Genomic DNA, 15450 nt, shown 5'->3' with positions numbered 1-15450 from the left:
ATTTTCTGTGTACTACTGAATTCATTCATAACTCCTTTTAAAAACCTCTCCCCCAAAACTATAACACAAATCTCATGAGCCATGCAATGAATTCTGGATGTCATTTTGACTTAACGTAAAATGTCAAGAACCATTTCTATCATCTAAGTAAATTAACACAACACGTTCCGTAGAAAGTGAATTCCACCAAAGGCCATTTAATTTGCTAAAATGAAAAACACAGAATGAACTTTCCTTACTACCACAACTACCATCTTAAAAAACAATACCAGGATTCAAATAAAAATCTATTGCTAGGCGCTACTTAAACGAAGATATCTGTGTTAAGTATCTTGTGTAAGAACCACTGGCAAACAAACAAAACCAGAGCCAAAACACATACTTCTTGTGATGAATTTTAAATTATTTGTTTTATTTTTCTGTCCTGGAAATGTTATGTTCACTTAGAAGAACCTTATAGTATAACGGAAACAGACATGAATTCACTGAGTGTCTGCACAGACAAACATTTTCAGAGTTTACTCATGACATATTCTTCAAATTCCCCATACAAAACTAACTGCTTACAAAGAATTGTTTCAAACTAGATTGATGATTTAAAAACAAGCACAAAATCAACATAAAAACAAGAATCTTCCACTATTTCAGGAGAAACATTTCATGTGAAATTATCCTCTTTGAACATCTTTGGTGTCAATTCTGGGTGAACCAGGACGGTCGCTTCCTGTCTCGTTCGATGATCCTCTTGCCCTGATCTCGCTCAGACGCTGCCTCTCCCGTGTACAGCACTACAGTCTCTACGTTAGGAGCCTTGAAAGGGCCGCCTTCTTGTTTCCCTATCTGTCTTCTGATCTCTGCAGTCTCCTTGCACACCTTCTCATAGCAATAGCCACAAAGGACATGTTTCTGTTTCAGGTGACCACACTCAGGACAAACATCTATATTGGTCTTTCAAAACAAACAAACAAACAAAAACATATTTAACAAGAGGCAAAATAATGCACAAATCATCACTGACAGGAGTGTGATGCTTATATTTGAATTTTCTTGGAATGTTCATGCTACTTGAGGTCATAGACCGTCTAGTTCAACCTCACTTTAATAGGGACACTGAGGACAAATGACGAGTTTGAATTAGTAGAAAAATTGGACTAGAACTCAGGTCTACTGACTCTGAATCTGGTACATTTTTACTTAAACACAGTGGTCATACTATGAAAAATGGTACTCTACTCCCCACCTTCAAATACTAAGCATATAATAAGGATTCCATCACCACGATGGGGAGATCCCTACAGGCAGCATCTTAAACAAGAGACTAAGGAAAAGGGAATTACTTTTTCTTTCAATCTATCCTGGGGAAAACAAGATGACAAACACATTACAGGTTGGCTTCCCCTGATTTATCAGTGTAAGTCAAATTCCTGTATGAAGTATAGTTGATAAATGGTGTTATTTTTCTTGTTATGCACAAATGTTGATTATCCCTTAATGTAAAACTCCCTTGTTATGTTACAATTTGGGGGTATTTTAATAAGTTTTTATATATGTCTATCCAACTTTAATAAGACAATTATAATCTCTAAAGAAACATATCTTTTTGATATGTTTTGTAGGTAGTTTTGAAATATAAAGAAAAATGGCAAACAGGAGCATCAAAGAAACTCCAAACACTTCATAAGATTACTATATGGACATCTGTGAGGCAGATGTCCATATATTAATTATTAATAATTACATTACAATTATATTAATAATAAAAATTATTTTATTAAAAATAAAAATAATTATACTAATATATTATATTTATATTAATTAACAAAAAGAATTTCATTTTCTGAAAGGAACAGAAATTCCTTGCAAATTACTTGCCTTAGCAACTTGTCACTTTACTCTGCTACAGAGGAAACCTGACAGCATGTCCAACTGGAGGTATAGAAAATAAGAGCCACAGTCAGCTGGTGCTCTTTTCCTGATCAAAGGCCCCAGCATAATATACACTATGAGGTAAAAAACAATTCAGTGGAGAAAATGACTGCGCAGGATAAGAGTTGTTCTTTTCCCTCAGAATAAATGGAGTCAGGGAAATCATGTGATAGATTGGTACAAGACCTCACTCCCAAAAATCTTAAATTCTCTTAACCAACTCTATGAGTTATTGTTGTTTTAATTAATGAAGTATTTTTCGGTTCCAGATTTTAAGTCCCAACTGTGACTCAGTAAGACTTTTTGGTTTAAGTTCTAAGAGTTTGGTTTGATACTAAACGTGGAAGCACGTGAAAGTCAATTCTGTGTTCTTGCACTGCTGTTGTGGAATGCTACGGAGGAAACCATAATTCAAAGCATGGCTGTTAAAGACATAAAGTAACAGATCAAAGGTAATAAACACTATAATTTTTGTTTGTTAGACCAATGAAGAGAGTGTACGCATGGCAGGGTGGGGCAGGGGAGGAATCTGGAATTGTCTGAGGACAGGAACACACACACAAAAGTTTCAAGAGAAGAACCTGAGCTCAAGAATCAGACCATCAGGGCTCACTCCTGACTCCACCACTTAATTCTTGCTGCCTCAGTTTCTTTATCCTAAAAATTAGCAAAGCAATATTTACTTTGGAGGGTTGTTGTGAGGATTTGACAAAATAATTCACATAAAGTACTTAGATGCATCAGAGGCACTCAACAGATATTAGCTTTTATTAATACTTCTCTAAGTATTTTCCTTCACAGTATTTTATCGGACACCATGAAGAATAGAATAAATATGTAAGGGCTAGTAAAACCCAAGATCCAATATGTCTACTGCTTCTGACTTTAATTTTAGGCTCTGCCATAGTTAAGAGATTTACTCATATATGGTTCAAAATCACATAGCTCAGGACTCAGTTCACAATTCAAAGTCATGTAGGCTTTTCATAACCGGGCTCTCTGTCCAGACTCCAAACTCCCTCCTTGACTGTGTTCCTAAATTTAGGCTACAGGATAGGAGATAGACATACATAATAAGAACACTGTATTTTATTTAGGGCAGGGAAAAGCAGACATAGAAGATCTGAGAATAATTTACCCATAGGCTATATGAACATACCAAGATACACCATGCAGCGGTGGACATGAGGAAAAGCACGCCCACAAAAATCAATGTATTACCTTAAGTTTAATAAGCTTCTGAGGGTTTCTTCGCCTACACCGGTTAACTTCAATGCTGCGTCTGCTTTTGGGAGCTGCCATCCAAAAGATACTACCCAAAAGGCTGGAAATCTCCTTACTTCCATTGGTATCATTTGCTGGTTCTGTAAATACACCTGGACCTTGGACCACTAAAGCTGGTCCTACAAAAGAAAACATGCAGATACAGAATCGGTTTCTAGCTTCTAAATGACTATTTATAGATGTCATTCTCCTTAACAATCAACAGTGACAGGCCAACAGACATAATACAAACGGTTAATTTAGAATATTACATTCAATAGACATTTACAGAAAACCTTAGCTATAAAATATACTAAAGCTCATACATAAAGCAATCAAGGAACACAGAATTTTTTCTTAGAGGCACCTGCTGAAATGAAATCAGTGAAATTCTACCAAGAGTTTCTCACCTTATGAAAAACAGAACTTAGGGGTTTAGTAGCAAACATGAATAAAAGTCTGAAAGGCACCTAATTTAAACAAAACAAACAAACAAAGCAAAAAAAAAAAAAACCAAAAAAACTAAACCACTCAATTGTCCAATCTACTTGGGGGCACTACCTAATTATTTTACAAGTAAATCTAAGCTTGAGATTCCCAAAATGCACTTCCGACCTGCACTGAGATAACTGCCTATTGGCTCTTTTTTATTACATTCAAACTGAGTTAGCTCCTTTGTTACATAACGTGGTGGCCCTTGAAGTCACTTAGTTCTTCATAATATTAAACTTGATTCCTGTCTGTTTTCTAAGGAAAACAACTAATTCACCACTCTCTATTTACGACTATCAACGCTTCACTTCTGTTTTTCTGTCTTGTTTATAAAATCAGAGTCTTTTCCCCTCTCCTTGCTATTCCTCAGACTTGCAATACTTCTTTTGATTTTAGGAACTCTTAAAACTATACAGAGCCGTCTAACACTTGACAACTGATATTCCTTTTCAATAGACCTGAAAGCGTCGCTAAGCATAGCCCAGTGGTTAACCGCACGGACTCTGGATGCCCTGGGTGACCTTGGAACCTTTCTGAGCCTACTTCTTCAGCTGAAAAGTGGAGATACTTCATGGGACTGTTGTGGAGATTATCCCAGGAAGCACACGTAGAAGGCTCTGGCATACAGTGGGCTCTCTGTTCACACTGTATTATCACGTGCGGAACCTTAGAAATCGAGTAGAATGTAAACGTCAAAGCAATGACAATCTTAACATCCGAGACACTTCCAATTAAAATGAGTTCCCGGGAGAAACACGGGGATCAGGATTCAAGTGCAGAGTTCAACCACCACAGGAGGACAAATTGCTTTAGGAAGCGGGAGGCCCCGAAAGGAAAGACAAGAGGATTCAGGTAGTGGCGGCCCTTGATGTCAAGCTAACGCGCTTGGGTTACAGTCTGTGTACGAACGGAGCAATCAAACGACTTTTTCTTTTTTGCGGGGGATGGGGAAACAAAAGCAGCTGTCTCTTGCATCTAAGCAAGTCAAGGTCTGGGACAACGTCCCCTACGCGCGGGCGCGGATCAGAACGCGGGAGGAGGGCACAGTATGCGCTGTGGCCACCACGCTGCCTGGGGTCCCCTCATCCAACCCCTTCTCCACGGCGGCCTTCTTTACCTACCCCACGGAGGACTGCACAAGCCTGGCCGGCTCTGCTGAAGTTTCCGCTGCAGCCGCTCCCAACAGTTCCGGAGGAGACCCCGAGCTGCGGGCCACGGCGGAACCACCAGCACCAGCATGGCCGACGCCATCTTCCTCGCCCGAAGATAGCTCCCACCCATCTGCTGGGTCCAGCCTCTACCTCGAGCATGCGCACTGACGCAGAGTCAGGCACTCTGCACTCCTGGAACTACATCGCCCAGCATGCCCCTGGAGCGGCTCCGACTCTCCTCCAATCACAGAGAGAGAAAGGAAGGAGCGGGGAGGGGAAATGAGAAGAAACCAGCCGCAGTGCGCATGTGTGCGGAAGTGCTTTGGCTCTTTGGGTAAAGATGGCGGAGCGCGGTTACAGCTTTTCGCTGACTACATTCAGGTATGGAATGGGCCCTGGAGGTCCTCCGCGTAGTCGAGATTGCAGGAGCTCTGCCGACTCGCTTTTTTCCGTCCTGGTCTCTGGCTTGGTGTTTTCGGAGGGCCTGTTAGGAAGTGGAGGTGGGAATGCGGCTTTGCAAAGTCATTTGCCTGGCCCGCCCGGGGTTCCGGGAGCCCCGGTCCCGGGAGGCCGCGGGACCTCGGATCTGGGGATCCGGGGCGACCTCGGAGCTGCGGGAGGGTCAGGCCCTCAGCCAGGATAGGCTTTCGCTTTGGAGACTAGAGAAGAAGGCAGTTTTATATTAGGTTCTCCGGCTGTCCCGTTCAGAACTTAGGCTATCTTTCCTGACCCAAGTAGGCCTGATTCGGGAGCTTCTGGACCTCGGAATCTTGGTCAGATCTGTGGGATCCCTTTTTCTCGAAAAGCCTCAACTTTACAGTTGGGTTTGAGTCTTAGTCTCCCTTTGGCACTGGTGTCTTTGGAAACCTCCTCCTCCCGCTTTCGGTTTCTTCGTTGCTCCTACTAAGGAGCATGAAGTCTAAAAATGAAAGCGCTGATTTTTCCATGGTGAGCCCTAAACTACAAGACTACAGTTGCGTTTTGGCCATTTTTTTTTTTTTTTGGAGGAGTATATGTTTTAAAAACATTGTAGGCTTTTCTGTTTTAGAACAAGAGATTAAAATAATAAGTATAGTCTTCAAAATACAATTGAGATGAACCATCGTCCCCAACGTGAGGAAACTGTCATCGAAGGACTTAATAAATCGACCGGGAAGGATTCCTTTGACCATTTTCTTGCGGATCAGTAATGCCTCGTGAAGTTAAAATGCAGTCCCAGCTGACGGCGGAAGGCAGGCAGGATCTAACTTGTTGAGTACTTTGTGTGTGGGATGCAGCTGAACCTCTCCGTCTCCTTCCACTACCTTGTGTGATACACGTTATCTCAACATCTAGCGGTGAGCTCGCCACAGCTCGGACACATTGAACAGCTTGTCCAAGGTCATCGTGTGTAGCGGAGTTAACATTCAAACTGGGTTCTCTCTAACGACAATTAAAACACTTCCCATTACTTTGTCTTCTTAAAATGCTAAAATACCTTCCTTACTCTCGGTTTTCATTAATAAGTATGCAATAGTGTTTTTTTATCTCTCGAGTGAAATTAATTTAATTCTGTAATAAAAGATCTCATCATATACAATGCCAGAGAACAGGCTGTGCCCCAGGGAGTCACTGTTCATCTTTGAACAAAGCAAGTGTGTTCCCCAGAGGTATTTGAACTAGGTATTAAATAATAATTGACAGCTGGTTAGACCCAGAAAGTCATGATATGATTATTGAAATAGTGACCATTAAAGGAAATCAAGGACAGCCTAAATTTTTAATTTAAATGCCTATTGATGTTATTCTGGTCTAGTCACCTACTTTTGTCGTTTAAGAGTGTTTAAACTGCCGCCTTTGGGCTTATTTCTTAAATAGATCTGATATGTCTCTGTGAGTCAGAAGCTTCCTGGGCTCCTGGTACTAGGTTATGTGCTGGAATCCTGACTGAACAGATCTTATACTTCATTGAGGAAGACAAATAATGTAAAAATAATTCAAGTATGATGACCCTTAGCCCAAGAGGAAGCACAGGACACCACAGACCTGAATATATAGCATTCGACCTCGTCTGGGTGGTCAGGGCAGCTTCCCTGAGGACAGGACATTAAGGATTGGAGGGTGACCAGAAAGAGTTCACTAGGCAGTAGGGTAACACGTTCCAGACAGAGGGACGGGCTTGTCAAGCATGTTTTGAAATCTGAGTAGTCTGTGTGTCTGGAGCAAGGTGGCGTTGTCCGAGTTGAGACTTGAGTGACAAAGGGAATATCCATAATTTGATGAAGATAAAACAGATGACCTTCTGAAACTCAAGATTATCTTTTTAGTAGGAGACTGGAGATATAGACCTGGCTGTGTCACTTTAGACAAATTACCTTCACTCAGGGACTTTTTCTTTATCTATGAAATAAGAAACTTGGTCTGCAACGTTTATGATGATTCTAACTCAACTTGATTGAAATAAGTATGACTTAAAAGGCCAGTTTGAGACTAGCATTTGACCAGCAAACCCATGGAACCAGATTTGTCAAGTATAACCAGCTCACAACTTCTAGAAATAGTTATATATTATATTGAAAATACTTTGTTTTGACTGACATTTAGGTCTTACATCATAGGCCATGTGTACTTTCTGAAATGTATGGCTTCCCCACATGAAATATATGCTATTGCTTGGGTTTTAACAAATACATACATGTTCTTAATAATACTATTATTCAGTGTTTACGTCAGTGCTAATTTTGTGCTAGGAACTTTTATAAGCATCACTTCATTTGATCTTCACAACCTTTGAAATAGGTAACTACTGTAGTACTATTATCCCCATTTTACAGATCAGAAAACAGACAGAGGTTAAGTAACTTGCCCAAAGTCACAAGGTTGGTAAGTGGTGACAGGCAACAGTGATGCTGCTGCTTTCAGTAACAGACTAGGAAAAAACCACCAAAGGAAAGAAGTGCTTCACTGTGAATATGTTCACATCTCCTGATAAACTTAGTTTCTGTCCAACTTCATGATAAATTTCAAAGCTCACCTTTTCCTTGGTGTTTGATTAATGCATTTGACCTATATATCTGCCTTGTCTCAGAGATGGTCCTGTAACAAATGTTTGAGAATGTGTGAATTTACCTTTGTTTCTTTTTAAGCCCGTCTGGTAAACTTGTCCAGATTGAATATGCCCTGGCTGCTGTAGCTGCAGGAGCCCCTTCAGTGGGAATTAAAGGTAATTAAATGCTTCATTCATTTCGGATGCCTGGTAATAGTTATCCCAACATTCTTTTGGAATTAATTAGTAATTAATTTATAAATAAACAGCTGTGGCAGCATGATTTTTAATAATTCTTTTTGTTAATTTACAGGATTCTGAGGTTTAAAGAAAGTAATAAGCTTTAGTTGATTAAAATTTGTTTTCAAAATGTAGTGCCTTTATGTATTAGTTGTGATAATCCATAAATAGTCTTTCCCATTCAAAAAACTGAGTATTCTTTTGTTTTTCCACTGATTATATATCACTATTCTCTGGTGGAGAATCCTTCTTATAATTTAGAAAAAGTTAATTTTAAAACTTAAACTAGAGCCAGCCCTGATTGCCTAGTGGTTAAAGTTCAGCGCTCTCCCTGCTTTGGTGGCCTGGGTTCGGTTCCTGGGTGTGAAACCACACCACTCGTCTGTCAGTTGCCATGCTGTGGTGGTGGCAGCTCACATAGAAGGACTAGAGGGACTTACAACTGCAATATACAGCTGTGCACTGGGACTTTGGGGAGGGGTATAAAAGAGAGAGGAAGATTGGGAACAGATGTTAGGCCACGGTGAATCTTTCCCAGCAAAGAAGAAAATAGCCTATTAAAAAAACCCAAAAACTTAAAGATATTATAATTGTTTCATATCTTAAGACCCTTTAAGAAGAAAGTCTGTATTATTGATTTTAAATTTCATATTATAGGAAGAGAAGGCCAAGTAGGCAGAATTCCATTTCTTTAAAGCATGTGGACTCTCAGGTGTCCTAGAATGTAATACCTTTAGCTGTTGGGATTTCTTAGTGCAGTATAGATGACCAATGAAGGGAGAAATTGATATCCCATTCCTTAGGTAATTTTGATACAGAAATCCAGAAGAAAAGGTTTTATAAATAAGAGGAAATAAAAGAGTTTGGGTGAAGTGCATTCATAATTAGAAAACTTGAAGCAGAGTCTTTAAATGACTAAACATAATTTTTTTTTTTAAAGCTGCAAATGGTGTGGTATTAGCAACTGAGAAGAAACAGAAATCCATTCTGTATGATGAGCGAAGTGTACACAAAGTGGAATCAATTACCAAGCATATAGGCTTGGTGTATAGTGGCATGGGCCCAGATTACAGGTACTTTATCCTATTTCTTGTTTTTCTCACCATCTCATGAATTGCCCATAATCTATACTTTGAGTAGAAAAATTGAGAGGTGTCTTTTCTTTAATCTCCCAACTTGTCGTTTTTGTGTTTTGTTGAGCAGCAGCAGCATCATGAGCAGTGGGATTTAGTTTGCCTCTATTGGACAGACTGAGGGTTGCTTTAAGGACTCAGTGCGACTCCATTGTAAGAGGAGATAGATGTAGCACTGGTTCCTCTTATCTCTATGTAGTGGTTTTTCCCTTCTGATTACGATCCCTCTTCTACCATCCAAGGGCTGGGCTTCAAGGGCTTTGCTCTTGTCAAATGAGTTTTAAAAATGGTAAAAGCAGTACAAGTTATAGTAAACTATATAAAAAAGTCATCAGGCAGCAAAAGGAAGCATCACCATCCGGAGTTAACTTCATTATGTTTATTTCTGTTCTTTCTTAGCAATGGGACAAAATTCTTAAAGGCCACAGAAAGTTGCTCAGTATGGCAGCCAGTCAGAATCCAGATGCTCATAGAGTCACTCCCTTTATATTTCACAGGAAAAGAGAGAGTGATCCTGTTACATCAGGGTACCAGCAAGTTCAAGGCAATAGATCATTTTCTGTGTTTATCATTTAACAAGTGAAGGGAGTATTATTACTTCATTCTTGATTTTGTGGAACACGATCATCTGTAGAGCCAAATTTCGCTTTAATGAATTTAAAAGCAACAGTGTTGCTGGAATGGGGTCAGGTGTCACTGCGGTGGATCCTGGTCCTGCCCTATAGGAGGGATACTGCAGTGTGCTCCCACTGACAGAATCAACTGAGAGGGACAGCACGGGAGTGTGGTACAGAGGGATAACGTGCATGGTTCAGATCAGTAGTACCTGAGCAGGTAAAGGATCCTATTTGTCTTGCTAATATATTTGATTGTTATAGTATATTTTTAGTATCTTTTGACAGATTTTGTGTTTTTTAAGTCATAGGTAGTTTCTTGCTGTTCGTTAATCTCTATTAAAAGGTACTCTTTAAAGTGCAGTCTATAGAAAAGATTGAGGCAGAATGAGGAAAAAACGCCTGAAATTGTGTGTGTGTGCGTTTGCTGAACTGGGATCTAAAAAGACAGGGTGGCTGCCCTTGGGATAAGGTGGCACAGTCTTGAAGAGGCCATAGAGGAAGATAAAGCTCTCCTGTGTATGTATGCTAAATCTGTTACTGCTAAGCTAACTGGTACCCCTACTCCCTAATTTTCTTTCTTTTGCCTTGTCCATCTGCTATGGCTCAGTTCCTCTGTGATGCTCTGATATTTTCTTATAAATTAACTGGAATCAGATGACTGACTTTGAGCTGATAGCTACTCTTAAAGAGATACATGTAAAAGTTGAGCTGTACGTATACGTCTCTAGGAGAACGAATCTTAGGTGGTAGAGCATCGTAATTTTAATGAAACCTCCTTACTTTCTTGTTTGTCAGAGTGCTCGTACATAGAGCTCGGAAACTAGCTCAGCAGTACTATCTTGTTTACCAAGAACCCATTCCCACAGCTCAGCTGGTACAGAGAGTAGCTTCTGTGATGCAAGAATACACCCAGTCAGGGTAAGTTGATTTTATTACTTGAAATCTGTCCTGAATTAGGATGAAAAGTCATTTTAGAAGAGTAGATGTATAAAAAAAGAGGACCTAACTATTTTCCTGTATTTGCTTAACAAGTAAAGAAAATCACAATGATGAATACTTGTGATCTTAGAATATTTTCTTAAGGGAAGGTATTTGAATGTTTTCTTGCTGTTCATATAACAGCAGAAAGCAGCTTCTAGATAGACAAAGTCCTTTTGCCAGTGATTAAGTGCTTCTTTTCAGGCAAATAGTCATTGCTGCTTCCAAATTTGTATCTTTCCAGTCAGAAGTGATGGTAAGCACATGATGAAGGCAATCATTCTTTGACACATCCATATTCATGTTAATTCTCTTGAGTTTGGGGTGAACATGGAAAAGGTAGTATAAAGGTTGTTGCTGATCTGTAAATCCATTGGAAAAGCTGCATTTGTCGTTTTGTTAGGACACTTAGTGTTACTTCACACTTATTAACCTCAACATTTGTGTCACTCCATTTACCAAAATGATTTGACTACTGTTTCTTAGTACCATAAAGAGAACTCATTTTGACTTAATTTGTTCAGAAGGGTGTTAATACTTTTTAAGGAACTTACAAGTCTAATTCAGTTTACCTGATAATTTGCTTTACTTGAGAATATTAATAAATTCTTACCCTAAGTTGACGTTAACACCATGAAGATGCCAAGTAATTTTCATTTTCCTTTCTTCAGTGGTGTTCGTCCATTTGGAGTTTCTTTACTAATTTGTGGTTGGAATGAGGGACGACCATATTTATTTCAGTCGGATCCATCTGTAAGTATCATCGGATGTCTCTGAGGGCTTTGTTAAAGTGCTCTTTGAGTATCTAATAAAAGCAATAACCATAAAAATTTTAAAACTTAGCATTATTTCTCTGTTTCTTTTGGGCTTCAGAGAGTATAAGTAGTGCATATTCATTTGCACATTTAAAATGTTGGTAATTGAGTCCTCTGATGTGGAAGCTACATTAGTCCTGCCCTCTGTTCTTCTGTCTTGTTCATTAACTTCACATACTTGAATGATTGTTGAAATACTTATAAAATCTCTTTAAATCTATGGAACCTTGTTACTTTGGGAACGACTAATGACAGATAACGGGTCTAGATGACAGAGTTGTGCAGTAGTCCTCCCTTATCTCGGGGAGGGGGAGATACTTTCCAAGACCCCCAATTGATGCCTGAACCCGCAGATGGTATTGAACCCTATATATACTTTGTTTTTTCCCATGCATACCCACTTGTGATAAAGTTTAATTTATAAATTAGGCACGGTAAGAGATTAACAACAGTAACTAATAAGAAAGTTGGCTTTGGAGCCACTATTAATTAGAATATGGGTTACTTGAACACAAGCACTGCAATACTGGGACTGTGGATCTGATACCAAGATGGCTAACAGGCGGGTAGCAGGATATGCTGGAGAGAGGAATGATTCATGTCCTGGGTGGGATGGAGTGCGAGATTTCTTCACGCTACTCAGAACAGCACATAATTTAAAACTTAGGAATTGTTCATTTCTGGAATTTTCCATTTAATACTTTCAGACCGAGGTTGACCGCAGGCAACTGAAACCTGGGAAAGTGAAACCAGGGATAAAGGGGCACTTATGTACTCTTTGCCATCAGTTTCCTCTTGGGGCTGACTTGAGTGTGACTCTTCCCGCACACACATTGATGTAACTGTCTTGAATTCAGTGTTTTGCAAAATGAGTGAGTGGTCTGCTCTAAAGCAGAAGATTGGTATCTGAGTTAGAAGCTGTTCATAGAGGATACTGCTGCTCCTCATCTGTCTCATTTGCTGTGAGGAGAGCCGGAAGAAAAAATCCATGAGTAGGAACTGATCTTCATAGTTTATGAGTCATTAGATAATTGCAAGTTCACTCAATTCAACTCTTAAATGATCTAACCTTGTAATCTGAAAAGGCAAAAGAAAAATATATGGTTGTTACTTAAATCAGAAAAATAAAATATTTTGGAAACTTTGACCGTGTCCAATACCCCATCCCTGAGCTTCTGAAACTAAGTGACAAGCCCTCTTACTCTCCTTTCCAGTGGGTAGCAGAAGCCACCTTCACTGGAATCCAGGTCTCATTTTTTGCCCTTTTTTCCCTGTTGTATCTAAAAGACAGTTGTTTCTTTTAAGATATATTTGATATGTGTCTTTCAGTATTTTTTGTGTGTGTGCACGTGTATTTTTTAAACAGATGAGGCCATGTAATATATAACATTGTAGCTGCTTTTATTATCAAAACCTTTGAGGCTGCCAGCCCTGTGGCCAAGTAGTTAAGTTTGCGCGCTCTGCTTCAGCGGCCCAGGGTTTCACCTGTTCAGATCCTGGGCACGGACATGGCACCACTTGTCAGGCTACGCTGAGGCAGTGTCCCACGTAGCACAGCCAGAAGGACCTACAACTGGAATATACAACTATGTACTGGGGGGCTGTGGGGAGAAGAAGAAGAGGAAAAAAAAAAAATTGGCAACAGATAGTAGCTCAGGTGCCAATCTTTAAAAAAAAATCTTTGAATATTTTTAATGAAAAGCTGTCTCTGCTTAATTTGTTCACTAATGATGATGAAGAGTTGCTCACCGTTTTTCAGATACATATGACAGATTGTTAGAGCCCTCCAGTCCTCATAAGCTGAAATAATACTCTTGATTATTTGCTTTAAGTTAATCTCACTTTCTCTCAACTGGCTTTTTTACATAAATTGTGTACAGTAAATTGCACCTATTTAAAGTGTACAGTTTGATGAGTTTTGATGTATGTAAATACCTGAGAAAACTATCACCACAATCAAGTACTGAACTTTTCCATAACCTCCAAAAGTTTCTTCATGCCTCTTTGTTATTTATCCTTTTAACCTTTTAAAAAAAATAACCTATGTTGTGACATGTTCCATTGCATTCCAGTAGATATTCTCTGACCGTCTAGAGACAAATTATGGAGCTAAAACATAAATGGCAGGGCGAGATGATTAGATTAGTGTTTAAAAGAGTTTTTCTTCTTCCCTTCCTGATTAGGGAGCTTACTTTGCCTGGAAAGCCACAGCAATGGGCAAGAACTACGTGAACGGGAAAACTTTCCTGGAGAAAAGGTGGGCTCATGGCGGCTAGATTGCTTAGCAAACTTACTTTATGGTTTTCAGCTCTTTTTAATTAATACCGTGAGTCTAAACAGATGTGTTGTTACTACTCTGTATTTGAGCCTAGTTACAGATAAAACAAACAAAAAACTTCTCTCCCCCCTGGATCCCTAGCCTTCAATATACTAAGGGGTAATATTATTCACTTCTGAAGAACTTCTCTTTCTACATTCATATGGTTGTTTTCTCAATGTTATTTTTACTTCATTTTTCTTACCATCTCAAAAAAGAAAAAAAGACCATTGGATTTGGAGTAAACATTTCGGGAGGAAAATTTTTAAATGATTTAAGTGATAACAGTTTACATTATGACAGTTACAGAAAAAAAATTGTAAAGCCAAATACTTGGTTTGATGGTAGATTAAATATAAGATGTATGTGCTGGATAAAAAGTGGAGCGCTGTGTAAAAATCTTCTGTCCCTGCCGTAGCACAGCAGATTGCTCTCACTTATTTCCAGCTGCATTCTAGACTGAGCGTTATTACTACAGTCCACCCAAAAATGCCCTACATTTTGAATGGGAAAAGTTTGTAATCAACTTTAACCAACAGAAAAATCTTCTCAGTACATTTTTCACATAATATTAATGTTAAGGTTACTAAAAACTTTTACTTGGGATTAATTGGTAAACTTAAATATTCTTAAGATCTTAAAGTACTTTCTGTTTCCTAGTACATATTATTAGTGAATATTTTGAACATTTCACATGATGTTATAAGAACAAACATAAGAAATTTTAGCAAAGATTCAATTTCTCTGCTTATTTTTAAAAATTAATATAATATTGCCACCACCTTCCGATTATATTAAATTATTTATACTTAAGGACGTTTCCTGAAATAAACTCACGTTAAGTTTATACTCTTCATGATGTTGGCATGCACACCAAATAATTGTCAAGTTCTCATTTGGGGACAGCTATCTCAATGAGGTGACTAAAAGAATCTGTAACTTAGTATTTTCAAGAGTGTTTTAGTTGTTTAAAAGATCTTAATGCTGTTGCTTTCATTGTGTTTAAGTAGTCATGAATAATGTAAATAGTGCCATAAATCATTGTTTTCTTCAAAAAATTCTTTAGATATAACGAAGATCTGGAACTTGAAGATGCCATTCATACAGCCATATTAACCCTAAAGGTTAGTTTACTATCTAACAATTGGATTTATAATGATTTTATAATTAACTGCTTAGAAAGTTGACCCTTTTTCCTCCCTCTTCGATAGGAAAGCTTTGAAGGGCAGATGACAGAAGATAACATAGAAGTTGGGATCTGTAATGAAGCCGGATTTAGGAGGCTTACTCCAACTGAAGTGAAGGATTACTTGGCTGCCATAGCATAATAATGAAGTGACTGAAAAATCTGGAATTTCAGATGATCTCTGTACTTAAACATGTTTAAAGTATGTTTTGTTTTGCAGACTTTTTGCATACTTATTTCTACATGGTTTAATGGACTGATGTTTTTAAAATGACACTTATAAATCATAATAAACTGTTAAATCCAA

The 15450-nt window shown here is 38.7% G+C and overlaps 2 protein-coding genes across 2 annotated transcripts; one reads left to right on the top strand and one right to left on the bottom strand.

The window, feature by feature from the left end:
* Positions 1-391: 391 nt before the first annotated feature.
* MRPL32 (mitochondrial ribosomal protein L32) lies at positions 392-5086 on the bottom strand. The gene is made up of 3 exons (XM_008543653.2): positions 4803-5086; positions 3148-3329; positions 392-948 (listed from the first exon to the last, which is right to left on the bottom strand). Exons 1-3 carry the CDS (start codon positions 4960-4962, stop codon positions 694-696), a joined length of 597 nt encoding a protein of 198 aa, XP_008541875.1. The 5' UTR covers positions 4963-5086; the 3' UTR covers positions 392-693.
* PSMA2 (proteasome 20S subunit alpha 2) lies at positions 5054-15450 on the top strand. Its single transcript, XM_070617189.1, has 8 exons — positions 5054-5213; positions 7958-8034; positions 9038-9170; positions 10643-10765; positions 11497-11578; positions 13824-13897; positions 15024-15081; positions 15169-15450. Exons 1-8 carry the CDS (start codon positions 5173-5175, stop codon positions 15283-15285), a joined length of 705 nt encoding a protein of 234 aa, XP_070473290.1. The 5' UTR covers positions 5054-5172; the 3' UTR covers positions 15286-15450.

This window comes from Equus przewalskii, chromosome 4 (genome assembly GCF_037783145.1).
Source record: "Equus przewalskii isolate Varuska chromosome 4, EquPr2, whole genome shotgun sequence".
Classification (NCBI taxonomy): domain Eukaryota; kingdom Metazoa; phylum Chordata; class Mammalia; order Perissodactyla; family Equidae; genus Equus; species Equus przewalskii.
Note: the sequence above shows the minus strand (reverse complement) of the source record. Positions and strands in the feature narration are given on the sequence as shown.

Coding starts and splice junctions, on each gene's coding strand:
- MRPL32 (XM_008543653.2), bottom strand. CDS start 4,962: ATGGGTGGGAGCTATCTTCGGGCGAGGAAGATGGCGTCGGCCATGCTG. Junction 3,330..4,802: donor CTTGTGCAGTCCTCCGTGGG/GTAGGTAAAGAA, acceptor TTTCTTTTGTAG/GACCAGCTTTAGTGGTCCAA. Junction 949..3,147: donor AGAAGCTTATTAAACTTAAG/GTAATACATTGA, acceptor TTGTTTTGAAAG/ACCAATATAGATGTTTGTCC.
- PSMA2 (XM_070617189.1), top strand. CDS start 5,173: ATGGCGGAGCGCGGTTACAGCTTTTCGCTGACTACATTCAG. Junction 10,766..11,496: donor CAAGAATACACCCAGTCAGG/GTAAGTTGATTT, acceptor TCCTTTCTTCAG/TGGTGTTCGTCCATTTGGAG. Junction 13,898..15,023: donor AAAACTTTCCTGGAGAAAAG/GTGGGCTCATGG, acceptor AAAATTCTTTAG/ATATAACGAAGATCTGGAAC.